This window comes from Equus przewalskii, chromosome 5 (assembly GCF_037783145.1).
Source record: "Equus przewalskii isolate Varuska chromosome 5, EquPr2, whole genome shotgun sequence".
NCBI lineage: Eukaryota > Metazoa > Chordata > Mammalia > Perissodactyla > Equidae > Equus > Equus przewalskii.
The window spans coordinates 70,508,891-70,535,406 of NC_091835.1; the positions used below are offsets into that span (position 1 = coordinate 70,508,891).

The 26,516-nt window shown below is 54.6% G+C and overlaps 2 protein-coding genes and 1 long non-coding RNA gene across 3 annotated transcripts; 1 reads left to right on the forward strand and 2 right to left on the reverse strand.

The window, feature by feature from the left end:
- Positions 1-557: 557 nt before the first annotated feature.
- LOC103558884 (keratin, type II cytoskeletal 5-like) lies at positions 558-14,792 on the reverse strand. Its single transcript, XM_008532115.2, has 9 exons — positions 13,269-14,792; positions 11,209-11,417; positions 9,016-9,076; positions 8,138-8,233; positions 5,898-6,062; positions 5,034-5,159; positions 4,322-4,542; positions 3,694-3,728; positions 558-2,352 (listed from the first exon to the last, which is right to left on the reverse strand). Exons 1-9 carry the CDS (start codon positions 13,746-13,748, stop codon positions 2,180-2,182), a joined length of 1,566 nt encoding a protein of 521 aa, XP_008530337.2. The 5' UTR covers positions 13,749-14,792; the 3' UTR covers positions 558-2,179.
- A 671-nt stretch (positions 14,793-15,463) lies between these two features.
- On the reverse strand, positions 15,464-25,909 carry KRT75 (keratin 75). Its single transcript, XM_008532113.2, has 9 exons — positions 25,100-25,909; positions 24,330-24,544; positions 23,324-23,384; positions 22,873-22,968; positions 21,870-22,034; positions 19,887-20,012; positions 19,532-19,752; positions 18,124-18,158; positions 15,464-16,137 (listed from the first exon to the last, which is right to left on the reverse strand). Exons 1-9 carry the CDS (start codon positions 25,589-25,591, stop codon positions 15,899-15,901), a joined length of 1,650 nt encoding a protein of 549 aa, XP_008530335.2. The 5' UTR covers positions 25,592-25,909; the 3' UTR covers positions 15,464-15,898.
- Positions 15,508-21,567, forward strand: LOC139083598 (uncharacterized). Its single transcript, XR_011540453.1, has 2 exons — positions 15,508-17,164; positions 19,466-21,567. It is a non-coding gene; the product is annotated as an uncharacterized lncRNA (long non-coding RNA).
- Positions 25,910-26,516: the final 607 nt, after the last annotated feature.

Below are 26,516 nucleotides of genomic sequence, written 5' to 3' on the forward strand. Positions count from 1 at the left end.
ATTGTCCCTGAACTAATATCTGTGCCCATCTTCCTCTATTTTGTATGTGGGATGCTGCCACAGCATGGCTTGACAAGTGGTGTGTAGGTCTGCCCCAGGGATCTGAACCTGCGAACCCCTGACCACCAAAGTGGAGTGTGCGAACTTAACCACTATGCCACCCTGGCCCCAAGGGGAAGGCGATTCTCATTCCCCACTGGAGTAAGCATCACAGAAGTGGGCCCAGGAGATGGTGTTAACAGTGATGGTGACCCTAAGAAGCCAGACCGGAGAGCAGACTCCTGCCAGAGGGAATGGGTGAGACAGCGGGCAGAGCTGTGAGCCAGGGCTCACGGGAGCCATGTGGACACAGCAGAGCCTCCCCCACTGCACCTGGGCTGGCGGGTGGTCTCAGTGACCGTGCTGGGCTCCCTGCAGCCCAGGGCCAGAGCTTGTGAGCGGATGTTGGACGGTTCACTGGATGGGTTGTGGGCAGAAGGCACCTGCTCGGAGAGAACACCAGTTCCAAGGCTGCCTTCTGAGGGTGAGGCAGGACAGACGCAGCCAAGACCCAGAAAGCTCGGTGACATTTTATTGAAGCTATTTCAGGAAACAGGCAGGCACAGGGAGCGGGCAGTTCAGGAGGGTTTGAAACGATCAGAGCCACATGGGAGGGACATTTTTCTGAAGCAGTGAACTTCCTGTCCTCACGTCAGCAGCATGGCGCCAGTCTCTACTTGCCCTTGGCACGCATTCTGATCTTGATGCCTGGCAGGTGTTTTGAGGGTTTCTAACTCTTCAGACTAAGTAAGGAAATCACCCCGTGAATGCCAGCCTCACAAAGGTCTCCGGCCTACCCCACTCTCCTATTACACCCCCACCTCTGCTTCCTTCACGGGGCTGAGCAACGCGTCCGCTCTGTGCGAGGAACAGATAGCGCCCCTCTTCCCAGTTGGCTCCCTGTGGGGCAGGGAGTCCGGTGGACTGCCTTCAAGAGTTTCGGTTCTGGCTAGGGCTGGTGGGGATGGGCAAATCCAAACCGCGGACATTTCAGAGACAGGCAGATCGAAAAAGAAAGGTCAGGAGAGAGAGCAGGAAATAACATTGCCAAACAGATGAGTGGGAGAGGAAGAAAAGGAAGAGGGAAAGGCGAGAAATAAAGGCAAGGAGAGGGGCTGCGAGTGGACGCTGGGTGGTAGAGGAGGACAAGGAGGTAGAGACGAAAGGGACTTTCCAGAAGAGAGACGTGGCTACTGCAGAGGAAAGAAAACAGGTCCTGAGCCTTGATTACTTTGCAGGAGAACTCTCCCACGGGGTCCTAACACAGGCTAAGGGGGGTCCTTTTCCTGGTGCCTCTGCTGCAGGCGTCTGGTGCAGAGCAGCCGTCCACACGCCCTCACGTGGCCTCCTTTCCTCATGGGAATTTTGGTTTGGGACAGTAATTCTAATGTTGGCTTAAATGGGGCCAGTTTGGAAGGAATTTGGCTATGAACTATCAGCTAACGCAGCCCCAGGCCATGGAGAACGTTCGAGTTCTTGATAAAATTATTCCATTCCAGTCTGAGTCATCGAGTTGGTCCTATTTTGAAGGGCGTTGATTTCTCATCAAATATTCTGCTGGTGGGAGGTGACAGGGGAAGTGGCTGGGGGCCCGGGTGAGGACACAAAGAAGGAGGTGAGGAGGCAATATGGAGGCAGGGTTTGCAACATTCCCTGGCCTGAGCGACCTGTAGGAAAGCGTTCTGTCTGCGTGAGAAGCCGCACAGGTGGAGGCTCCGGCGCAGACTGCGCCTACTTCTTTGGGGGCACCAGGTCTGTTCTAACCCCCCACCCCCCAGTGAAGCACTCTGGCCGCAGTGGATGGGGGTCAGACAGAGAGAGGAAGGCCACTGCACCCACGCTCTGGAAGGGCCAAGTCCTTGCCCTGGTCTTGGCACAGAGCAATCGAGGCAGTGTTAGTTGGAATGGATGCCTGTGGACCCTGGAGGGTCTGGGATGAGGAGCGAGTGGGGTACCTTTGTGGGGACCTGTCTGGAGGCAGAGCGATGGACGAGGTGACCTGAGAACTCACAGGCCACTTCCCTGCTCCCCGTGCCTTCTGCTATTGATTGTGCGTGGGGGGCGGGTCAGCAAAGCGGCAGGCCCTAGGGCTGGGAGCTGGGGCCTGAGCGGGGAGGCAGCCGAGGCGAGGGTGGGGCCTTTAGCTCCTATAACTCCTCTTGGTCGAAGTCTTGGAGATGATGCGCATGCTGGAGGTGCTGCCGCCCATGCTGCGGCCACTGGTGGAGCTGAAGCCAGCGCCATAGCCGCTCCCGCCCACACAGAGGCCGCCGCCCCCGCTGTAGCCTGTGCCCCCGGAGGAGGAGACCACGGCTGTGGAGAGAAGGCACAGGGGCATGGCAGGCTCCTCTGATTTCCCAAGAGCCACCCTCCCTGGATCTCCCGCCCAGGCCAGCTCCCTTCCAGGGCACTTCCTCAGGGAACAGGAATCTCCGCGTTCCCCGGGGGCCAGGGTCAGAGCAGGTGGCAGGGACTCCCCGTCCCCATCCCACGCTGCCTCAATGTGAGCATCGCACACAGGGCGTCACAACTTTCAAAGCACTTTCACAGCTGTGATCACGAGGATCTCACAGGCCGGAGAGGACCCGTTGCTAAGATCACCCCCATTTTATAGAGGGGTAAACGGACGTGCAAGACAGCAAGTGACACACCCAGGGTCACACCACCTGCCAGGAACCGAGGCTTTAGGCTCCTATGCTGTGTTCATTCCACATTAAGACCAGGGGCTCTCATAGTGGATGGACCGCGAGGCCTCACATCTCTGCGGGGATCACAGACTCCCATGCTGGAAGACGCCCGAAGGCCGTCCAGATGGCCCTCCCCCAGGGCTGGAATCCCCTTGACTGCATCCCTGAGAGGCAATCACTCAGCTTCTGCTCAATGCTTTCAGCGACGGGGAGCTCACTACCTCGGGACATAGCTCTCCGCAGCCTGTCAAATGTTCCAAGATGGCTCTTTGGCTGCCCCACTCAGTGTCCATTTCCCCAGGGGAGGCACACCTGTTTCTCTTATTCATTGGTTTCAAGTTCCTGATCCTGGTTTTCCAGCCTCCCTCACGTGCTCTGACCCCCATGGGGCCCAGGGGCCTCTCCTTCCCCTGCCCAGGACTCGGGGCCCCACGGATGCCGCCTAAGTCCTGCTGGGTAATCTGTGAGATGACTCCTCCCCAGACGGGGAGCTCCCCTGGGAGCTGAGGCCAAGCCGGATCAGTCGCTACTCTACCTGTTCAATTAATTTGCTTCAATTCTAAATACGGGTCTGTACATTTAGCCTGTTTGATAGCCTCTTGTTAGTTATGTGAGTTTGGATTCCTGCCAGAACCAGCTGAGAAATCAGGCATTCGGACTGGAGACCTATTGCTCTGTGGGTAGTCCCGTCCTGTAACTGCAACCCTCCAGGGCCAGGGTGGAGTCATTCCTGTGGACATGTGACCCCACTGGGACTGGCCCTGGGGGTGAGGGGTCACCACACATCTCTCTTGACCCCACTGGGAGGAAGGGCCAAGGAAGAGAGGGGCCCCCATAGGACCCCTAAGAAGGTCTTAGTGCCATCCCTGCCCAGCTCGTGCTTTATCATTCACCAAATCCTTGCTAGTGACGCTATTAGCTTCCACTTTGTCCCCCACTTTTCTATCATCCCAAGACATTTACTCACAGATGTTCACGGGTCCGACGCCTTCCCCAGTGAGTCTGTTGCAGGTGGGGAGAGAAAGGGACATTTCATTTGCTGAGAAGTGAAAGGGCCCTGGGTTCTTTGTGTTTGAAGCACCCAGCACTGAGTGCTGACTGCGTGCGGGCTCTGTGCTTGGCGAGGCTTTCGTCCACCTCATTAGCTTTAGGAAGCTACTGTGGATTTGTGAGGGGACATCTAGAGAGAGATCAAGTCAAGATACACAGAGAAATGGGGAGAGGGCCCGTGCTCACTAGGTGCAGAGGGACTGTCAGAGGGTAGGCATCTCTGGGTAAACAGGAGCCGCTGAGGCTCATCCCAAGTGTGGCCTCCTTTGTCAAAGGGTCTGGGCAGAAATGTCCTTATGGCCTTCCAGGTAGTCACAGGCCACCTCTCCCTGACAGCTTTCCTCCCGCCCCCTGCCCTGGGTCCAACAGGTGCTATGGGAGTGTCTGCAACTGCTGGACGCCTCCAGGCAGCAGCTGCATTTTAACTCCATTTCCGCCCCTGCAATTTCCATCTGGGTCCTGACACTGTGGGGTTCTGGCCCTGCGGCATTGCTAGTGCTCTGGTGGCATCTGTTGGAGCCACGCTGGGAGAGAAGGCTGCCCACCTGCACTCCTCGCCCTCCAGCAGCTTGCGGTAGGTGGCGATCTCGATGTCCAGGGCCAGCTTGACGTTCATGAGCTCCTGGTACTCGCGCAGTTGCCGCGCCATGTCCTGCTTGGCCTTCTGCAGGGCGTCCTCCAGCTCGGTCAGCTTGTGCTTGGCGTCCTTGAGGGCCAGCTCCCCACGCTGCTCGGCATCACTGATGGCGGCCTGGAGCGTGGCACACTGCCGGGAGGACACAAGAGTTTGTGAAATTGTCCAGAGGGAATGCAGTACGATGTGGGCTTTGGGTTAACAATATGGAAGAACTTCCTGAAATGGATTTCACGCAAAGGAGGTCGGAGCTTCATCATCTTTAAAAATAAGATTAATCTCTGTCCCCCTTGGATAATTTGAGATGTAGCCAGGATGGAGAGAACAATTTTGGGGGTCCTTTTCAATGCTGAACTTCTCTGGGCAGTGGGGAAGCAAAGTGGTTCAACGTTTTGCCCCTGTATGCGTCCAGAGGACAGAACCTTTTCTAGAGGGAATGATGTTGGACTGATCTCAGAAAGAAGGTCCTGACCTCCCTGGTGAGGTGGGAGACCGCAGGTTTCCATTCCCAGAGGGTCACTCATCTGGGGAGGCTTCTCTCTGCACGGGCTGAGTTAGGACAAGGCCCAGCTCTGCCCCGGGGACAGGGGCACGGATGGGACGCACTGGGAGCTCAGCCCCACCTGCTTCTTCAGGTTATCGATCTCAGAACGCAGCCTCTGTATCATCCGGTTCAGCTCGGAGATCTCCATCTTGGTGGTGCGGAGGTCGTCCCCGTGCCGACCAGCGGACTGCTGCAGCTCCTCGTACTGGAGTGAAGGAGAAGCAGGAGGCAGCGATGGTTAGGCCAGAGAAGAGAAGGCGGCGGCTTCCCAGGGCCCACAGGCTGCCAAGGCGCTGCATGGAGACGCCTCCCTGTGCCCCCCTCCATCAAATCCCTCCGCGTTTTCTCTTGGCTCTGCCCCTGGCTGTGTCCTCAGGCTCCACCCACAGCCAGACTCTAATTGTACTGGTCCTTCTTCCTTCTCCCTCCACACCAGTATCTCACCCTCACAAACTCAGCATCATGCAGGGATGCCTGTCGCTTTCTGATTTTAAAGCTCTTTCGTGTTTGTTTTCTTTGGCATCACATCTCATATCCCCGAGTGACCCCGCAGCTCAGAGTGTTTGCTCTAACCTGGAAACTCTCACCGTGTGCCCCATATCCAGCCTTTGCCCCCAGCCCCTCCGCCCCAGCCAGTTCCACCTGTCTTCTCTGGATGCACATTCCCTCTCTTGCTCCTGCTGGCACTGATGGCTGGTACCGTCCCTCCTCTCTCCTCTACAGGGCACTGGAGGTGTGTCCATCCACCCCCTGGAGAAGGACTGGCCACCTCCTGCTTTCGTCTGGCTGTTCCCCCAGGGCCTGACGGTACTGCTGGAGGCTGAACTCAGTTCTCTTCGACCCCATCAGACTGGACGTCCGAGAGGACAAGGCTCTTACCTAATTTGCCTTTGAAATCCCATTTCTGTACGATTATTTCATGAACTTGGCCTTGACACCTCACCTTGATCTGGTACCAGGACTCAGCCTCCGCCCGGCTGCGATTGGCAATGTCCTCGTACTGGGCTTTGACCTCGGCGATGATGCTGTCCAGGTCCAGCTTGCGGTTGTTGTCCATGGAGAGGACCACGGAGGTCTCGGAGATCTGGGCCTGAAGCTGAGCCAGCTCCTGTGACGGGGCCCAGACAGGAGAGCTGAAGCAGGGTGTGCATGTGCGTGTGTACATGTATGCATGTGGATGTGCAAGTGCATGCATGTTGAGAGACTGTGACTAGGCTGCTGGAACAGACCCTGACATCAAGGGTCTCACTTTCACTGTTGGGGTGGGGCATCCTGCTTAGGTCTGAAAGGGCTGGGAAGGACATTAGAGAGGTCACAGAGTTTACTCCGTTCTTTATCGTCTCGTCATCTGCACAGAGGGAGCAGCAACACAGGTAACTAGCCAGAATTCTCCAGAAGTCACTCCCATTGTCAAGGAAGTGCACCCTGCCGTGACCTGTCAATGCCGTGACGTCTCGTGTTCTGAGAAAACACAGACTTTCACACCAAATGAAGAAATCATCTTGTGAAAGAAAATTGAGTCAGAAGGAGATACAAAGCTCTGCTCCCTCCCAGTCCTGTTTCCCGACTTCGCTCCTCCCTGCTCCTTGGGCATGGGAAATGGAAATCAGCTGGAAATAGCACAAAGGGCGCCAGACTGAAAAACTCAAGTCTTGGATCTGCCAAGCGGGTTGGATAGCATCGCGGGGTCCCAGGGGACTTGTCATAGCACTGCTTCGTGTGCTCTCTATGAGGATCAAATAAATTCATGGCCATATAAGATGGTTGTTGAGACGGTAAACCCACAGTTAATTTGTTAATAATCACTTTTCAGAGTCACCTAAGGCGGTGGTTCCCAAGATGCGATCCTCGGACCAGCGGTGTCAGCATCACCTGAGAACTTGATTGAAATGCAACAGTTTGGGCCCCACCCAGACTTGCTAAATCAGGACTGGTTTTCCAATAAGCCCTCTAGAAGATTCTGATGAGCTGTAAAATTTGAGAATCATTGGTCCAAATCACACATCTAAGCGAAAATGTCCCTTTCCTTTCTGTATTAGCAATTGGTTCACGCATTTCCTGCTTCCAGAAATTATTTTGTTGTTGTTGTGTGGCAATTTGTTTTCCCCGAGTAGTTTTTCCTAGTAGCTGACCTGGCTTGGAGGGGGTCTCAGCCCAGAGGCCTGCTGTTCGGAATTCGGAGCCAGCACCACACTGGTTGTCAGCATTGAAGTGAATAAGCAGAGGAGGTGATGCTTTTCTGCTCCAGGTGGCAGTGGGGTGGTCACTGAACTTACCCGAGGACACAGAGCCCATGCCCCTTCTCCTGGAACATGACCACCTCTGTTGGGCACCAAACATATGTAACCCCATGGGCATATCACCTGTCCTCACCAGGCCTGCCTGGAGGTACACGATGCACCTATGGCCCAGCCGCAACATTGCCGACCCCATCTCCTCCCCTCACTCTACTCCAGCCACCTGGGCCTCCTTCTGGATTCCTCAGTCCTCAATTCCTTCAGACTTCTCTTCAAATCTCACCCACCGTCTGCCTGCCTCTGCCCCCTGTTGTATTTTTTCTCTGTCGCCCCTACAGTGCCTGAAATGGTGTGGTTATTTGATTCTCTCTGTGCGGCCTGCACCTCCCACCGTCATGGAAGCTCCAAGACCTTGGGGGCTTGACTGCTTCTGCTCAGTGCTGTACTCACAGCCCCGAGAACAGTGTCAGGCGTACAGAGGCACATGGCAAAACCTGTCTTCAGGAGAGCAGGGCAATTGTGTCGTGTACTTTGAGAAGCACCTGAGGGCTCACTAATTGCCTCAGTTTGCATAATTGCCTCACCCTGCAGCTGCTCTAAGAAGAGGAGCAGGTAAGTCTGAGCAGGCCTGGTGAGCCAGGTGGGTTGGATAGTTCTGCGGAAACCATGCATAATTCAATGACAGGTGGTTCTTCTGTCTGGCCAACAGAATATGCCTGGTCCAGGTGGTCAAGTTTGAATTTCTCCCCTCGTCTGACCCATCAGCTGCCCCAGGGACCCTCATGGTCTCCCTTGGTAGGAGAGGCAGCATCTTCTCCATGAATTTCCAACTCAGGGATGGAGTGAGGAGCTGCGGGGAGACCAGGGAAGGAGCCGGGAGCCTCTGCGCCCAGTGAGGCCCCTCGGCCTCCAGCCCTCCTGAGGGGGAGCACCTGGCACCGCTTACCGCGTCATAGAAAGCCCTCAGGAAGTTGATCTCGTCCATTAGGGCGTCCACCTTGGCCTCCAGCTCCACCTTGTTCATATAGGCGGCGTCCACGTCCTGGGCACAGAACAAGCTGTCACTCTGGGTCCCATCCTTCCCGCTTAACCAGCCCCTCTGTCTGTGAGTGAGGCGAGAGATCTTCAGGAACCCAGGAACCGCGGATGAGAGCCTTTCTCTGTTCCAGGCAATGGGGTGGGACTTGCAGGGGGTCCAAATGGTGTGAGGACTAGAGCTCTTAGGGAATGCCACCTGCTCATCAGCTGGTGCCACCTGGGGAGATCTCCGATGTCCCCTCCTGGTGATGAGGATGACCCCATCCTGGGCACTTGGTCCTCTGCTGCCTCTGGCCTCTCCCAGCCTCGGCATCCCCTGCTCCTCACACTCCGCCCCTTCCTCCCCGTCACCCACTGCTGCTCCATCCCTCCTCCTCCAGCTTAGCTGGGGGGTGGTTCTCCCCATCCCTTGGCCCAGCCCGCTAAGCAGGAAGGATCCCTGTCCTGTCCCGATCTGTCCTCCCGAGACGCACTCTGCGCGAGGCCCAGTTGGTTCCCTCTCCCCGCACTGGACTCCGTGTGGGGCGGGGCTGGGGTTGTGATTTACAGCTCAGACTCTGGAGTCCTGGATCCTCACTCCCTCCTGATTATCTGGGTAACCGTGGGCAGCTTGCTTAGCCTCCCTGAGCCTGAGTTTCCTCACTTGTAATGTAAAGCCTGCCTCCAAGATTGCTCCGGAAATTAAATGAAGCCTTGCACGCAAGGCCCCTGGCTTAAGCGGCAGCTGTCACTCAGGTAGGGCTGCCTGGGCCCTGCAGTCAGGAGGGAGCATCCCCATCCCCTCACCTTTTTGAGCACCACGAACTCGTTCTCGGCCGCTGTGCGCCTGTTGATCTCTTCTTCGTACCTGCAGGGGGGATCAAGGAGCGGACCCATGTGAGGAGTGGAGCTCTGGGGGTGAGGGCAGATGGCAGGGGCTATAGTGGACAGGCGATGGTGCGTCTCCAGAGCAGACTTGGAAAACGTGCGAGGATGGCCTGGCTCCTTTGGCACGTGTGGGCCCGCCCCCATCCCAAATCAATCAAGCAACCCCTTCTGTCCAGACAAACCCACACCCCAAAGGACAGCAGCGCAGGACCACCCTTGTTCTTTCTGAGGCCGTTTCCTTGGCTGTGCTCCTGAGAGTGTGCAGGTCCTTAGCAACCCCACGCCCTCCCTGCCCCCAGGGGCACGTGGAGGTGCCCCCTGCTCACTGATCCCTGAGAAGGAAGGTTCCCTTCTGCTCCAGGTGACCCGCTTCCCATCCAACCCTCCTGAGTGTCCGTGAGTCCCACCCCCTCAGCGGCTCGGGACAGCTGTCATTTGGCTTCGTCTCCTTCACCACCCAGCTGCGTCCCCCGGGCGGTCACTTAACCTCGGAGCCCCTTCCCATCTATGAAGCGGCCTGTCCATATTCTTTTAAAACCACCAATACTGTCGCACATGACGTTCACAGCCAGGATCTCTCCTGCCTTTGGGTTGCTCTTCTGTCCACTAGAATCTGAGAAAGGCTCTTTCCTGTCACTGGGTCTTCAGTCCTGGCCTTTCTCCCACGTTCTCTGGGAAAACTGACCTGGTTCTCCTTACTGTCTCCTCCTGTCGCCTTTCCGTTAAATCTTTTTGTCACCTGATCCCATGCACCTGTCCTTGTCTCCTATGTTCCCCAGCTCCCAGGCCCTTTGCCAGAGGGCAAGCATCACGTGGCCCTGCACAGGCCTCTTACATGCCTGCCACAGGAACGTTGCCGTCCATTGACCGGACCACGCTCTCCAACAGATCCCCCCATAGTCCTCTCTGTGCCTCTTTCCTTCTCAACCTTGACTTTTCATCTTCTCCTCCAGGAAGCCTTCTTGGACTGAAACACTATTACTCCATGTTTGCATACATATTATAAATTATCTGTCTGTGCTTGCTTCTCCTGTCTGTGTCTGCGTCACTACAAGCATGTACCTCATCATCAATACAATAAGATTAGCCAGCACTTATTAACAATCTCCTCTGTGCCAGGCACTGGGCACCCCACCAAGTATTACACATCTAAGTTTTGATTTAATGCTCTCAACCCCTCTATAAGGTGGGTGCTATTAATACCCCCTTTAACAGACAAAGGGACTGGGGCTTAGAGAGGCTAGTTTTCTTTAGGTCATCCAGCTAGTAAGTGGGGTTGAGCCAAGATTCTAAATTCTAGAACTTTCTGCGATGATGGAAATGCTCTATTTCTGCATCCACTAGGGGACCCATTAGCCGCATGTGGTGACTGAGCACTTGAAAGGTGGCTAGTGCGATTGAGGAGCTGAGTTTTAAATTTTATTTAATTTCAATTAATTTAAATTTAAATAGCCATGTGGCTAGCGACTACTTGTTAGCACAGCTCTCAAACCTGAAACTCTTACTATGTTATACAAACAGAAACCAACACTGCTTCTTTAGTCACTTATTTTGTTTGGATCAAGACAATTAGAAATAAATTAGAACAATAAAAATAAGAAATTACTCACATCTACAGGCACAAGCATAATTGTATGATTAGTGGTGTGTGTGTGTGTGTGTGTGTGTGTGGTTCTAGGGAGAGGGCAGCAAATATGTGTATTTTTCCTCTCTTCCCCGGCCCCTTGGCCAGGGTTGGGGTGGATGTGTGAACACCGCGTAAGGCAGCAATGGAACTGAGCTGAACAATGTGGGAGTGAGTTGAGTTCCTAACTCACTTGTTGCCGCCGTATAACCTTGGACGATGGGTTGCTATCTCAGACCTCACTTTCCTAACCTGCAGAGTTTACGAGGTCGTTGTGTATAACGTGTTCTTTGTGCCCATGTGAGTTATGGGCACCTGTAACCCAGCTCCTCCCCTCCACTGCAGGGTCCCAGTGCTTGTTCTGACTCCACCTCCATGCCCTAAGTGTGCGCCCCATTTCCTCGCTGCACGGGGCACTTCCGGAGAGCAGAGCGGCCCCAGGCGCCTCAGGGAAGGCCCTGCATGGGGGTGGCTGGACATCCACTCACTTGTTCTTGAAGTCCTCCACCACGTCCTGCATGCTCTTCAGCTCCGTCTCGAGCCTCCCCCGCTCTCCGCCCAGCCCCTCCAGCTGCCGCCTCAGGTTGCTGATGTAGGCTTCAAACATGGGCTCGATGTTGGCCCTGGTGGTCTTTTGCTCCTGCAGGAGGCTCCATTTGGTCTCCAGGACCTTGTTCTGCTGCTCCAGGAACCGCACCTGCCCCCGCCAGAGATGAGAGACTGTGAGGGCTTCCCGGCAGCAGCCTCCCGAAGGGCTCTGGGATGCAGGACCCCCTAACAGTGCAGTGGGGCCCTGCGAGGCCTCAGAGTCCAGGTGGCAGGCTCCTCCTCTTCCTCCACCCGGAAGGAGCCTAGAATGTAGAATGCCAAGCAAATGTTGGTGCAATGGGCTTGGGAGATAGGTGGTGGCTTGGTTTGTAGGTAGAAGCAAGGAGGGCCACAGAGGCTGGAAACCATCTGAATACACCAAACCATGTCGAGGTGTGGGAGCTGAAGAACAGAACACTGGGCCATCACATTACCAGGTGAGATTCTGATTCCCGTTAAATGGGCGTTTTCCTTCTGCCGTGCTTTCTCTGGTTCTAAAATCTGGACTTGGTTGCCCATAGACTCCAGGGTTGCTGGAATGGGTCACTCTGGAGTTGCATTGAGGGGACCTGGGCACAATCCCAGCTGTGTCCCCAACTAGCTGTGTGGCCTGGGGCAAGCCCCTCCTTTTTTCTGCTCTCTCAGGTCCCTTGTGGTCTTGTGCTGCTAATTTCTCGAATTGCACTCATCTGCTCCTCAGTCTGGGAGGCAACCTTGGGGATATGCAAAACCTTGCTCCTCAAACAAAGTCCTACCATTGGGAAAAGCTGAAACGACAGCCTCAGAGAACGAGGGAACAGAGACTCCCAGACCTTGGAGGTGGCAGAGTGCCTACAGAGGGTCTTTAACAACACCCCCTCGGGGGCCCCAGCTTTCTCTTTCATTGTCAGAGGAAGGAAGGCAGTCCTGGCTCTGAGTCCCTCCCTAGTCACATCCCCTCCTTCCCTAGGTCCCCTCCAGACGAACCAAAGAAAGGCAGGGCCCACATCTTCTCCTCAGAGCCAGGCTCCTGGAAATCTCACGTCTGTTGGTGCAAACACCAGGCCAGGTGGGGTGACATGGGGGATAAAGGTGAGGAACCAGCGCCTCAGCTGTCCTGTGGGTTAGGTTTACCCATTCGAAGAACTGGGTGCATGGGATGAGACATTTCACAGCCCGTCAGATCTGCAAAGGGACCTCAGAGTCCATCTGTCTGACTCAACCGAGGACCGAGCAGCTATGGCTGCTCCTAGCAGTAAAGCCAAAGACAGAACCCAGGCTGGTGGCCTCGTAGGCTTGCCCTCTTCCTTCCAGATCCCAGGTATGGAGCCTTAATGATCCAGATCCTTGATTTGCTTCTTCCCAGGCAAAAAACAACGAGCTCAGGTGTGCACCGGTGATGGTGCAAAAAGAGAATCATTTCTTTCGCCAGAACTGGGCAAATCCCCAGGATTCCAGGCCACACAGCAGGGTGGCCTCAGGACTGATGTCGCAGCTTCCTCTCAATACAAGAAAAGTGCGGAACGCTTTGAGCACCCGTCTCACCAACCACCCAGATTCCCAGATACCCAAATCACAAGGGATGTTGCCACGGGAGGACGTGCCCCTGTTAACCAGGCAGGAAAATGGGACCCCAGCCCGTTGCTGTGAACAAAACTCATAACCTTTCGTTCTTTGATCCCCTTCCCTCCATGCTGGTCCCTTCCGCTGACTAATTTTAAGCCCTGTACATGATCATCATCCATGGAAAGAGCTGTGTCCTTGCAGTGGGTCAGATGGCTCTGGAGTCTGGAGATGGACATTTTTCTGCTCCTACCTCAGTAAGGTGGGAAACCAATCCCCCCCACCCCATCAGCAGTCTGCATGGCCCCCAGGATCGCAGGTCCTGGGCAAATCACAGTTGACCTCAGAAAAGCACAGAAAGCAGAGATCCCCGTGGGAGCCCCCTGCTCTCATGGTGGGGACCCCACTTGCCTCTCACCTTGTCGATAAAGGAGGCGAACTTGTTGTTGAGAGTCTTGATCTGCTCCCGCTCCTCCTTCCGCACCCGCTGGAGAGACGGGTCGATCTCCAGGTGGAGGGGGGTCAGGAGGCTCTGGTTGACGGTGACCTCCTGGATGCCCCCAGCGCCAGACATCATCCCACTTCCAAATCCAAACCCACTGCAGGCTCCCCCGACTCGGTACCCTGTGCCCCCAAGACCCAGCCCATAGCCAGCTCCACCAAAGCCGGCACGGCTGGAGTGGTAGCTCCCGCTGACGGAGATTCTCTTGCTACCCCCAAGGTTGTGGAGACTCCTGGTCCCAAAGCCGCCCCCAAAGCCACCTCCGAAGCTCTTCCCGCCCTGGGACACGGAGAAAGAGCTGAAGCTGGGCCGGCAGCCTGAGAGGAGGCTGGCTGAGGAAGCGCTGAAGTTCCGGGTGCCCCCGGACTTGATGGTGACAGAGGACCGTTGGGTCATGGTGGGAGCTGGTGCCAGAGTGTCAGAGGAGCAAAGACGTCAAAGAGATGAGGAGCCTTCACAGTCTAGCTCTCCCAAACCCTCCTTGACTTTTATCCCTTGCAAGAACTGGGCTTGTCCGGAGAAGATCAAAGGCCACTCTGTTGAGTTCATTCCAATGGCATGTCTGGCCACGGCCCATCTTCTGCCCCGCTAATCATGCTGGGGAACACCCTACCAGGGCAGGACCAGGCCTGGGGATTCGGGCCTGGGGCAGGCCACAGGGCCAAGCCCCCCACCCACCCAGGTTCTCAGCCTCATGCTGCAGGCACTCCCACTGCCTCTCATCCACTCCTCTCTTCTCGACTCCTGGATCTTGCACTCCGAACCCGGGCATTGATTATGCCCCTCCCAGCACGGGCAGTTATGAAGGAAATAAACCCCATTTACTGAGGTCCAGACCGTGTGCCAGACCGTGTGGCAGGCCCATTGCAGGCATTATATCATTTGATTCTCATAATGACATTGGGGGTGGGCAGTGACACGTGTAATAACAATTGCCAACATTTACTGAGCAGCTATGACAGGTCACTGCTCTACACCCATCTTCTCAGTAATCTGTATGCAGCACCAGGGGATGGCTATTATCATTATTCTTGTTTCGCGCAAGAAGCAGTCGAGGCATAGGGTAGCTAAGAGACCTGGTGGTGACGCCACAGGGTGAGTGCCGGGCTGATGTGAGGCCCAGTGGTCTGACTGCAGATTCCCCCTTCACATCTCCACAGCTCATGTGATGGAGAACAAGAGGTTGTCCAAGGGTGGCAGGCTCAGATTTCACTCCAAATTCCTGTTCCTGCTACTCTTCTCGTCCCTAGGGACGAGAAATGTTTAATAATTGTCCCCAGTGTCATTTCTCTCTTTCCTGCCATCCTCTCTCTCCCAACCCTTCCAAATTTTAGCTCCTGGCTTTACCCTCATCTTCTCTCGTCCTGGTTCATGGCCCGTCCCTTCCCTGCCACTTAACTTCCCACTCCTTCACCCTGGACAATTGTGTTTCAGATCCCTGGTTCCCACCAGTTGCGAGCCTGGTCCTGAGCACTGAACTCACTCCCTCCAGGCCCTCCGGGGCACCGCCTGGGGCTCAGGCCTTACGGGAGGGGTTCTGGAGACTGTGGACTCAGGAATATGGGAGCTCCCTGGGTGTCTCACTGTTGCCTGCAATTATGGGCCTAAATGGCTCCTCTGCTTGGCGCAAGCATTGCCCCCAGGGCTGACTTTTAACTCCTCTCCTGGCCTGTTATTTCTCTGCTTAGGTCTGCAAGTTTGAAGCTGCCAGGGAACAATCGGCCCCTTTTCTGGAGGAGGGCTGAGCCGCCCACCCTGCGTCAGTGTCCTCGGAACACAGTTTGGCGTTGGGAGGGGATGGCGTCAACCTGCATGACATACGGAGCGGGGAGGCTGGGCAGAGATTCTGCCTAGGGCCTTGGGCTCCTCAAAGAAGGCATCCTACAGAGAGGTAGGAGGAAGTGGGCAGAAGCTCCAGGAGGGAGGACGGCTGGCAGTCTGCCCTCGGGTCCCTCTCATCTCCCAGTCCCGCCTTCTTAGCTCTGAGGGAGGGGGTAGGTCTGACGTGCTCTGAGCTCTCCTTGTGTGGGGCCCTGTGCTGGGAGGAGACCAGGAGGAGAAGAATTTCTCTGTGCAACATCACCCCTCCAAACAGAGGGCCGGACACCAAACACATTACACATGCGTTTAATTGACACATTCCAGGGAGGGAAGAGGGGAGCCCTCACTCCCAGCAGACAGCTTATAAGCACCGTGAGACAGGCGGGCTGCCGACCTGGCAGTGAGATGGGAGACACAGGCTCCCCACCTGTGCATCTGGAGTGAGGAGGAGAAGCCGAGGGGAGAGTCCCCACAAGACAAGCTGAATGTGAATCTTGAAAGACAGCGGGCTTGGCACAGAGAGGGTGTCAGGAACGGTCAGGAGGGCAGAGGCTGGTTTAGGTGGGGATGGGGTTTAGCCAGGACCCCAGGCTTCCCAGCAGCACAGGTGGGCCTTGTGGAGGCAGAAGACGGGGAAGGACCCAGGTGTCCAGGGTGATGCAGACAGGCCAGGTCAGCGGGCAGAGCTGGCTTCAGGGCAGGGGTGAGGGAGCAGGCAGCTGCACTCAGTGCTTGTAGCTCTTCCGGCTGGAGGAGGTAGTGGAGACGAACTTGACGCTGGAGCCACTGCCCCCGGGGCCCCGGCTGCTGCTGGCACTGAAGCCGGAGCCCCCCAGGCCCGCCCCCAGGCCGTGCCCACCGCTGGTGGTGAAGGAGTAGCCGCTGCCCCCGCTGAGACCCAGGCTTCCACCTCCAATGCCGCTGCTGCCGCCATAGCCACTGGAAACGGTGGAGGTGACCACGGCTGCCGGAAGAGAGGAGACGTGGTCAGAATTTAGGGCAGGACAGAAGATGCCCGTGGTGTCAGGGCCTGGGCCCTGATGGCCGTGGCGTGGGGCCAGGATGGTCTTGTCGGGCAGCTGTTTGCCTCTTCTCAATTTTCCCACCCACTTGGTGAGGTCACTGTCCTCTGTCCCAGCCTGGTTTTCCCTGTGCTGTAGTGCCGTCATTCTCCCAGTCTGGAATGGCTTCTTGCCTCCCCTCTGCTACTGGGTGCCTCTCTTTTCCTTCCAGAACTTCCTGGGGACTCTCTCCTTCAGGAAGCTCTTCTGGTCCTCCTGCCTTCCCTTTTCATCCTGTCACCCTTTCCCCTGCTGCTCTGTCCCCATCTCCCTCTGTGGGCCTGGCTCTGGTGTCTCCCTTCCTTCTGAAAGCTCATGGCAGGGCACGTATGTGCTTCCCTTGGTGTCCCCCAGCCTCCGCACTCTGAATCCCAGAGGGAGGCTGGAATATTCTTAACAGACCAAGTGATAGATGATGCCTTTTCTCCCCTTCCATCTGCTCTTTTCCTAATTTTTATCACCACCCATCATCTTAAACATCTAGTACCCTAGATGGGCTTTTCAGAAGGAAAATAAAAATGAGAAAGGGACTCTGTTATGGGATGAACTGTGTCCTCGAAAAAGTACGTTGGAGACCTGACCCCCCAATACCTGTGAACGGGACCTTATTTGGAAATAAGATCTTGCCGATGTAATTAAGTTAAGGTAAAGCCATTAGGGTGGGCCCTGAGCCGGTGTGACTGGCGCCCTAGAGGAAGATGGACACCGTCACGTGAAGACACACGCGGGGACAGGGCCACATGATCACAGGGCAGATTGCAGTGATGCAATGCGAGGGCCCCGAGGACGGACAGCTGCCACCAGATGCTGTGAAGAGGCAGGGAAGGACTGTCCCCTGCAGGTCCCAGAGGGACCATGGCCCTGCCGACACCTCGATTTTGGACGTCTAGCCGCCAGAACTGGGAGACAAGACGTTGCTGCTGTGTTCAGGTGCCCAGGGTGTGGTCCTTTGCTGCAGCAGCCTAGGGAGCGAGTACTGACTTCTAGGTGCTTTAAGAGAAAGGAAACTGTAGAATTTATACTATCTATTCCCAAAATTAGCTGTGAGGATCTCTGGAGCCACTAGACAGGGATATCAGTGAAGGAGGACACCACACCGGGGTGGTTCAGAGGCCTTCGCCTTCTGGAACCCTCAGTTAATGTAGCCATTGCTATTATGAAGCCTGTGCTGAGAAAACCAAGCTCCCTTGTAGAGCGTAAGTTGCAAAGTCCTTTCTGTCGGCCTCATGATGCCAGCGCTGAGCTCTGAGTGACGACTTCTGCTCTTACTGGCTCGGGGCCGGGCCAGCTTGCTGACTCCTCACCCGTTTCCAGCAGCTGCCCCCACCGCTGTGTCTCACAGTGCCCTTGCTGCCTTGCAAACCCTTGGTGACTTTCTGCAGTGATGCTCTGAGAGTTAGCAAGCAGTGGGGCTTCTCCCCACACTGTCCTGGGAAGAGGCTGGCCTGTCGGCCATGCTCTTGTGTCCACTGAGAAGCCTCCCTCCAAAGGTTGAAGGCCGACCGGGAGTTTTCATAAATCCTGTCGACACTGAACGCTCATCTCTGAGCTGGACTTGCAGCCCCAGCAAGAAAGGTGTGGCATCCTGGGTGGCGGGAGGTGTGGCTCACGGGTCTTCTAAACCCATGCAGAAGGGTTACAGCAAACCTCCCACGGCCCCTCTGTGGTGCTCTCTCTTGCAAAGAGGTCAGAATGGTGACATTAAATACTCTTTCCCATATGGCTCTCTTTTTAAAGAATCCAAAACCTCAAAGCTTCTCAAAATGAACCTTACCAGTGGGATCCCCTCCAAGGCCCCATGTGTGCCCTCCACCCTCTGGCTTGCCCACCACCTTCCCAGCCCGCCAACCACATACACTCCAAATGGCAGAGGGGGCTGTCATACTCACAGATGTTGACTGGAGAAACGCCCTCTCCGCTCAGCCTGATTGGGAGGACAGGGGAGAAAGAAGGTTACTATTGCGTCCAGCAGCTTGCGGGCCTTTGAAATGACATTTTTGTAACTGTTTTAAATTCACTTAAAAACCCGTTATTATTTTTATTGCAGGAGTAATGGAGGTTGAAATATTTAAATACTAGTAGTATTAAAAATAATAATCTAATGACTGAAATAATATGGAGTTTGAGGTTCATAGGAGTAAAACCTGTAATCTTGGAATTTTTGATTTAAAGTAGGTAGACAGCTTACGAAAATTAAAGGAATCGTACGCCGGTCTCAGTTGGAAAGCCAGGGCTTGTTCTAGAACAAGAAGGGTTCTGTCAACAATGGACTGTTGTCATGCACTGGGCAGTGCTGAGTTATTACAGGTGTGGAGAGACTCTGAGTCATAAATGTAACAATAGCAATAATCGGTCTATTCTTGTGGAAGCAACTAGAGTAATTTTGTTTTAGCATCTTGAGGACAGAACTGGCATTCATTCATAAACACATACCTAGAACCTTAATAAGAGCTAACATTTATTGAGGACCTGTTCCCTACATTTGTGCCACTTAATTCTCTCAACAACCCCACTAGGTAGGTATTATTGTCCCAGTTTTACAGATGGGAAAATTGAATCTCAGAGGGGTTAATTAACTTGCCTGTGATCACAAAGCTGGATTTGAAGCCAGATTCATTTGACTCCAAAACCCGTGTCTTTGGCCCCTAAACTGAAGGATAGCTAACATTTGATGGACACTTGGGTAACATGCGTTAGTTTAAGAGCTTCACGTATATTCCATTATTTCAACCCTCTTAAAAACATGTGAGAGAGAAACTGTGCTTATACCCATTTTACAGATGAGGACACTGAGGAGTGGAGAGGCTAAGTAATTTGCCCTCGGTCATACAGCGGGTAATTGGCAGAGCTCAAAGCTCCCATTGAGGTTGGGGATCATGTGACCTGGCTTCTTTATTCCATTGTTGAAGAAATTGAGGGCCGGAGAGAGGATACTGACTTTCCTAAGGTGACGGCGCTGGTTAGTGGCAGACCTGTAAGCCCCCATCCTAGGGCAGTTTATTCTCAGTCCAGAGCCTTTCATACCACATTCCAGTCCTGCTATGTAACCAAACATCTCCTTTGATAGAACTTGATTACTTAGACCTGGTCAGGTCCTGGATTTCCATGGGGTGCTAAAAGTAGTTATACCTCGAATATGGGAATCTGATAATGATTTACTAGCCTGGAAAGAAATTGCTCTGTGTACTTTGTCATAGCCCAGTTCCACCTGCATCTTGCTCCCTTTTCCAGATGATGAGGGGGCTGCAGCAATCTGAGCCCAGGCAGCCAGGATGGAGTCAGCGCCTCTGCCCTCACCTGCACTCCTCGCCCTCCAGCAGCTTCCTGTAGGTGGCGATCTCCACGTCCAGGGCCAGCTTGACGTTCATCAGCTCCTGGTACTCCCGCAGCAACCGGGCCATGTCCTGCTTGGCCTTCTGCAGGGCCTCCTCCAGCTCCACCAGCTTGGCCCGTGCATCCTTGAGGGCCAGTTCTCCACGCTGCTCTCCATCGGCGATGGCCGTCTGCAGGCTGGAACACTGCAGGGAGAGGAGGAAGCCAGGAGCCTTATGGGCGCCCTTGGAGGTGTGGTGCTCCTTGAGGCCTGTAAGCATGGCAGAATGACCCAGAATAATGAGTGTGTGAGCAGCTCACGGCCCTGGCATGACTTTACCTGCTTCTTGACGCTGTCGACCTCGGCTCTCAGCCTCTGGATCATTCGGTTCATCTCGGAGATCTCTTGTTTGGTGTTTCGGAGATCATCGCCGTGTCTGCCCGCCGTGACCTGCAGCTCTTCGTACTGAGAGAACCAGAGCAGACCCAGTCCCCGCATCAAACGCCTGACCTGGGCACTCCCTGTGCACACAGCCTGGCCCTTGGTGCCACAGCAGGCGTATCCACACACAATCATTCACGCCTACACTTGCTCATTTATTCGGGTGACATTTCTTGAGCACATCTACTTGCCAGGCATGTACTAGACTCTGGGAAAATCATGAAAAGCATAATCAGACTCCTTGTTGCAGTTTATTGGAGGGAGATAGACATTAATCGAATTAGCATATTATCAAATTTATAGTTCCAAACCAAGATAGCACCTCTTAGGAAACGAAAAGGGTCCTACGAGAGTGTAATAAAGGAATCTGACTCAAATATGGAATTGGGGGGTGGGGTCATGGGTGTCCTTCCAGAGATGGAGGTGCTCCAGCTGTGCTCTGAAGATGGAAGGAGTGATCTAAGTGACCGGCTCGGGGAGAGAATATTCCAGGCAGAGGAAACGGCCTGCGTGGGGCAGGAAGGACATGGTGAGCTCTAGGAGGGAGAGGTGACTTGATCACTGTCCCTGAGGAGTTCCTGATCACGGGGCATACCTCCAGACCAATTGTGACCATGAATTTTGGTAGCCCTCCAGACCCCAGGGCTGGGGCAACAGGGAGGAGATGCAAGGACACGGCGTTGGATGGAGCCGAGGGACACAGCTCTGAAGACTTCGTAACAGGATCCTCTATCTCAGGGAGCTCTTTGTCTAATGGCGCATATCCAAGATACACTCATTTAGGAGAAATAAATGCAGCCTGTCTCCTCCCGCAGACGGAGTACACCTACACCTCTCCCAGTGGAAGCAGAGCGCCCGCCGGAGTGAAGATGTGCCCGGTTTTGAAAGTGTGGACTAGCTCAGGTTTTGTATTTCTAGATGCACATGGTTAAAGGGAGCAACAGCCTTGCCAGCAAAAGGAATCATTCCCTATAAACTTCAAGCACTCCACCTGGGGGTCAAGGGGCTGCTCTGCACTGGTCACCCTGGCCCCTGACACCCACACTGCAGTGGTGGGGACTAAGGCAGTGCACAGAGCAGGACAAGGGTTGGAAGCCAGCTTGCAGGGGAGCAGCTGCCCTGAGAAGGGTCTGGATGTGGCAGGGAGGTGATCCCAGGGGCTGGACTCTCCAGTCGCCCACACCCTCCAGAGCCAGGGCTCCTGGCCATCTGCGCCTGTGGACACCAGCTCTCTATGGTCATCCGCACCTCACTCTTCCTGATGCAAACTCTCTTGCGTGGCAAAGTGCTCACTTCTGCCTTCGAGCCCCGAAGGGCTGCCTGCTCAGCCTTAACACCTCCCCCCTCCTTGGCAATCTTTTGTCCCCTGCTGTTTCCAAAATGGACCAAAACCCCACCTCTTCTTGGAAGGTTTTTAGTAATGCTGTCTTTTTCCCTCCCATGATTGTCTATTTACTTCATGGCCTCCCAGACCTTGGAGTCTCTGTTCGCAGTTTGTTTATTTACGACTCTGAACCCTGCTTGGCGTCCAGCGGGAGCTCCGTAAACACGCGTTGAATAAATAAGCCCTTTAGAAACAGCTGTGTGGCTGTTTCTTGGTTGTTTTGGAGTCTCACCCAGCTCCCAACCAGATCATAAATGCCACGGGCATTGTGGCTGTCCTGAGCACCCCAGATCATGTGGCCATGTGTTAGTATGTATGGTTGGATTTCCACATGCATTTCAAGCTAAGTTTTCATAGCATCAAAGATGCTTCTGCCAAGATACAAGAAATGGAATTGCTTGCATGTTTCCTGAGGCATGTAGTGAATGGTTAAATGGTGATTTGGGGCTTCAGAGAGCACTAGCCCTGGAACCTATCACGGAGGTGCCCACACCCACCTTGGTCTGATACCAGGACTCTGCCTCTGCCCGGCTGCGGTTTGCGATGTCCTCGTACTGGGCCTTGACCTCGGCGATGATGCTGTCCAGGTCCAGGCTGCGATTGTTGTCCATGGAGAGGACCACAGATGTGTCTGAGATGCGTGTCTGCATCTGGGATAGCTCCTGCAGAGCCAGTAAACTCAGCGTCACCGAGGCATAAAGAGAAGGGATCTTGAAATCACACGGTTGACTAGCCATCTAGGTCAGGAATCCCTTTGGCATCCCTGGCAAGGATTCTTCTAGCTCTTCCCTGGGCACTCCCAACCATTTAGGGGGTCTCATGCCAATCCCTGAGAAGTTCCCGGGTCATAGATCAGTGTGACGGGAGTGTGTCCCCCAGTGTCCTTCCCAAGACTCCCATCTCTGTGCTTTCCCTGAGTGGGAAGGATGGGAAAAAGTGCTCTGATCCAAATTACATCGACTTGAATACGACATATGTCGATTCGTATGCCAGCACAAAATATTTCTTCAGGATCGTGTGGTTTTTAGGACCCTGTTGCCCTCCCACACAGCATGACGTCACCACTCCCTACCTCTCTCTCCCTTTCCACAGACCGGCTCTCTGCCTTCAGTGTGGCAGTGCCCAGAACGAGGCATCTTCAGAGGGCACGACGTGCCCTGACCAATGAGCCGAGGGGGAGCGTGCCTTTTTGATCTTTTCCAGGAGAGGGAAGGGAGAGGTGGCTCTCGATTCCTTGGGACTGTTACCCAGTGACCTGGAATTTGGGAATCAGCTCTCCCTCCTTGCTAGGCCACGGGGTGGGAGGAGAAGCCTCAGAGCTGGGGTAGGGTTTACTGTGGCAAGATTTCAAGTGGTTCTCCTAGGACCCTCCAACCCCCAGCTGGGAGTATCTGGGACGCGATGTCAGGTAGGGGCCCTGCATGGATGGCACTCTTTGCAGCACCCTTTCCTTCCCAGGCTCCAGACCTAGGAGGGACACAAGCATTCACAGGCTCTTACTGTCTCAAAGAGAGTCTGGAAGCAGTTGATCTCGTCGGTCAGACAGTTGACCTTGGCCTCCAGCTCCACCTTGTTCATGTAGGCGGCGTCCACGTCCTGGAACGACAGCACAGGATGCTCCTCTGAGACCCTGACCCCAAGCAGTGAGTCCAAAAGAAGCTGGGCAGCTCCTCCCTGGCCCTTCTAGGTTGGATTTCAGCCAACTCTGTGTCTGGGGACTGCAGTCGGGAGTGGATGACTGCTGGGGACTGGGGGCTTGAGTTCCCCGGGTTACAGAAACGCCAGCAGGGTCAGTGGGACCGTAAACACCGAGGGAACATTTTGGCAGGTTTAAGCTCTCTAGATACTCTCAAGGTTGATGCCACATTTCTTGGGTGGCCTCAGGGTCAGGTCACCCCACACTCCAAGATTCAGCTTTGGATCTTCTCCTTTGAGAGACGTTTCCACCCACCTTCTTCAGGGCCACAAACTCATTCTCAGCAGCCGTGCGCTTGTTAATTTCATCCTCGTACCTGTAAGCACAGAGGAGAGGGGGCGTGTGGTTGAGCAAGGGTTCGATTGAACTCTTCCCAGGCTGAGGAGGATGGACTGGACTGCAGGAAGACTTAAGAGACCTCAGATCCTTCTCAGCTCTTCCCTGACCTGCGTGTGACTTTGAGTGATTCACTTAACCTCTATTTCCCCCTCTATAAAAGAGGAATCATTTCTTCTGCCAGAAGTTTTTTTCTTCTTTCTTTTGTAAGACTAGAAGGTGAGCGTGGAACTTACAAGAATAGAAATATGTACTTATGCAACTCTATCTTAGAGATGCACAATTCCAATCTTAAAAAAATTTTGCTGCCCCAAGTGCCTGCTTGAACAGTGGGGTAAACTATCCATCAGGACACTATTCCCAGTAGATTTTGATATATTTTCTCTGAACCTCAGGGCGGCCATTGAGCAGTGTGTTTTTTGTAGCTAGGTGGAACCCAAACGAAGAAACCAAGGGTCAGCCAGCTAAGGGGTTTCCATTGGATGTCTCAGCTCTGCAACCCAGATGATGCACAAAGCTCGCCTCCCCGAGGAGGATCAGACTGTCTTGTTTGTACTCTAGTGCACATCCTGGAAATGCAAGCCATCTCAGCAATACAGCCCACATCCAGAGACTTAAATAACACGCTGACCATGAAATCATATTATACTTCCCAGAGTAGCAAAGTTTTGTTAGATGATACAGATATCCCTTTGCAGTCATGGAGGCAGACAAAGAATAGGCTTCTTGTTAATGGTGAGGCATGAGATGAGGGTCCCTTTGTCACCCACACCAGGCTGTCTTCCTCTTACAGGATAACGATGGCAGGCTCCAAACCTCCCGATGACATTGCATTGGGTCCTTTGCATCTCTCTGGTCCTCGTTAAAAGGAGCCCTGGGAGGACTGTGTGTCACCAGACTATGTGTCTGCCCGTTTCCCACTCACCTGACTTTGAAATCCTCCACGACGTCCTGCATGTTCCTCAGCTCGGCGTCCAGCCTCCCCCTCTCGGAGGTGATGCTGTCCAGCTGCCGGCGGAGGTCATTGATGTAGGTGTCAAATAAGGGCTCCAGGTTCTGCCTCACCGTCTTGGAGCCCTGCTCCTGTAGGAGGCTCCACTTTGTCTCCAGGACCTTGTTCTGCTGCTCCAGGAAGCGCACCTGGAAGGGGGAAGAAGAGAATGAAATCTTGAGAAACTAGGGAGGCAGAGCCAGACGCTCCAGTGAATAAGGGAGAGAAGAAAAATATACTTTTCACCTGACACCCATCTGTCCACTATTGTATTGACAACTCCAGCTCAGAATGGGAAAGCCCTTGAAGCTACCTTGGAACTCTTGGGGGTTTCCATAGAGCTAGTGTGGTGGGGCTTGGAGGCCTCTGTGGGGAGCCTCTGCTGTTGGGTTGAGTGTCTAGACAACGCCTGCTCTGGGGTAGGTCAGGTTGCTCAGAGGAAACTCCTGTGGAGAAGAACTTAACTCTTCCCTTGCTGTTGACTGACCCGGGCTGCATGGCTCCCGAGGAGGATGAGGGGAAATTTCCACAATGTCTTGTGGGACAAGCTGGAAAACGCTTCAGCCCCTGGGAGGTACTTATCGAGCAGATGAGCTTCCTCACAGGGAGGACACTGCATTACTACTGCTCGCCCTCCGGGCCAGGGCCTCTCCAAGAGTTCATGCTGCCCTAACCCAATGGAGGAGAGGCAGCTCCCGGCTCACCTTGTCGATGAAGGAGGCGAACTTGTTGTTGAGGGTCTTGATCTGCTCCCGCTCTTCTTTCCGTACCCGCTGGATGGTGGGGTCGATTTGCAGGTTGAGAGGGGTCAGGAGACTCTGGTTGACGGTGACCTCTTGGATGCCTCCAGAGGAGGGGAAGCTAGAGCCCCCATAGCCCCCTCCGACCCCACCCCCGTAGCCAAATCCACCGCTGACCCCAAACCCGCCGCTTGCCCTGCCACCAAAGCCACTTCGGAAGTTGCTGCCACACCCACTCATGGAGACCCGCTTGGTCCCCCCCAGGTTGTAGAGGCTGCGGCTTCCAAAGCCGGTGCCAGCGCCACTGATCCTTCCCAGCCCTCCACTGCCTCCTGTGGAGCGGGTCGTGGAGACGGAGCTGAAACGGGAGCGTCCGGTGGCTAGGGTGGTGGCCGAGGCAGTGCTGAAGCCCCTGCGCCCGCTGGTCTGGAAGGTGATGGTGGACTGCCTGGACATGGTGGCTGAGAAAGGCTGGCGAGAAGAGCTCCTGAGGTGGGTGCGTGAGAAGGCGGATAGAGAGGACAGGGCATCTGGGGAGCCCCAGGCCCCTCTGCTTTTATGGGCCTCAAGGAGGGGCGGGCACTGCTAATGGAGGCCTCTGATGGCATCCCCTAGGCATTCGCCAACCCTGAGCTCACACTCACCTCCCCTCTGGAAATGATAAAAGCTGCTGGTTGGTTCCCCAGCACCCCCTCCCCCCCCGTCCCCATGTGGAAACACATTTCTAGTTGCAACTTGATCACCAGACGAATGAGAAGCACGTTAATTGCTTTCAGTCATGTCCTAATCTTGCGTCTTATATTGGACTCGAAAAACACTGCCTCATTTCTATGCCGCTTTCTTAGGCCTGGGACCGACTCTCTCCTGTCCAAACATCTTGTGTCAACACAAGAGACTGCTATTCCCTGTTTCCTGCCCCTTCCTGCTCCTTGGATGAGCTTCCTATTCTGGAGCGTGTTCTCGGCAGTGACTGCCCAGTCCCCTGCCCCCCACGCTGTCCCTCCAGATCTTGAAAATCCTGCTTTAGCTCATCTTCCTTAGGAATCCATCCAGTTTTGGTTGCCCCTTTCTCTGACTCTTACGCTTCCATCTCTGTGGTGACATTGATTTTCTGGAGCAGGAGCATGTGCATGCATGTGGGTGTGTGCGCATGTATGTCCTGTCTCCTCCAATCTCACGTGACTCTCAAGACAGGTCCTCTGTCTGTGGGAAGAAGCCATGAGGGTGGGAGGACAGGGGTCTCGATCCCAGCCCTGCCATGTGAGACCCGGGGCCAGTCATGAAAATTCTCTGAGTCTCAGTTTGGGTGTCTGTGAAGTGGGGTTGGTGACGAGTATTCATGTGGGAGAATGACTTTCGTGATGCCCAGGGGACATGTGAG

Excerpts from the sequence above, each read along its gene's own strand:
- LOC103558884 (XM_008532115.2), bottom strand. The coding sequence starts at position 13,748 with ATGACCCAACGGTCCTCTGTCACCATCAAGTCCGGGGGCACCCGGAAC. Across the intron at positions 11,418-13,268 it reads TCGCCTCCTTTATCGACAAG|GTGCGGTTCCTGGAGCAGCA; the intron begins GTGAGAGGCAAG and ends TGGCGGGGGCAG. Across the intron at positions 3,729-4,321 it reads CTGGAGGGCGAGGAGTGCAG|ACTCACTGGGGAAGGCGTCG; the intron begins GTGGGCAGCCTT and ends CACCTGCAACAG.
- KRT75 (XM_008532113.2), bottom strand. The coding sequence starts at position 25,591 with ATGTCCAGGCAGTCCACCATCACCTTCCAGACCAGCGGGCGCAGGGGC. Across the intron at positions 24,545-25,099 it reads TCGCCTCCTTCATCGACAAG|GTGCGCTTCCTGGAGCAGCA; the intron begins GTGAGCCGGGAG and ends TCCCCCTTCCAG. Across the intron at positions 22,969-23,323 it reads AGTTTGTGGCCCTGAAGAAG|GACGTGGACGCCGCCTACAT; the intron begins GTGGGTGGAAAC and ends CTGTCGTTCCAG.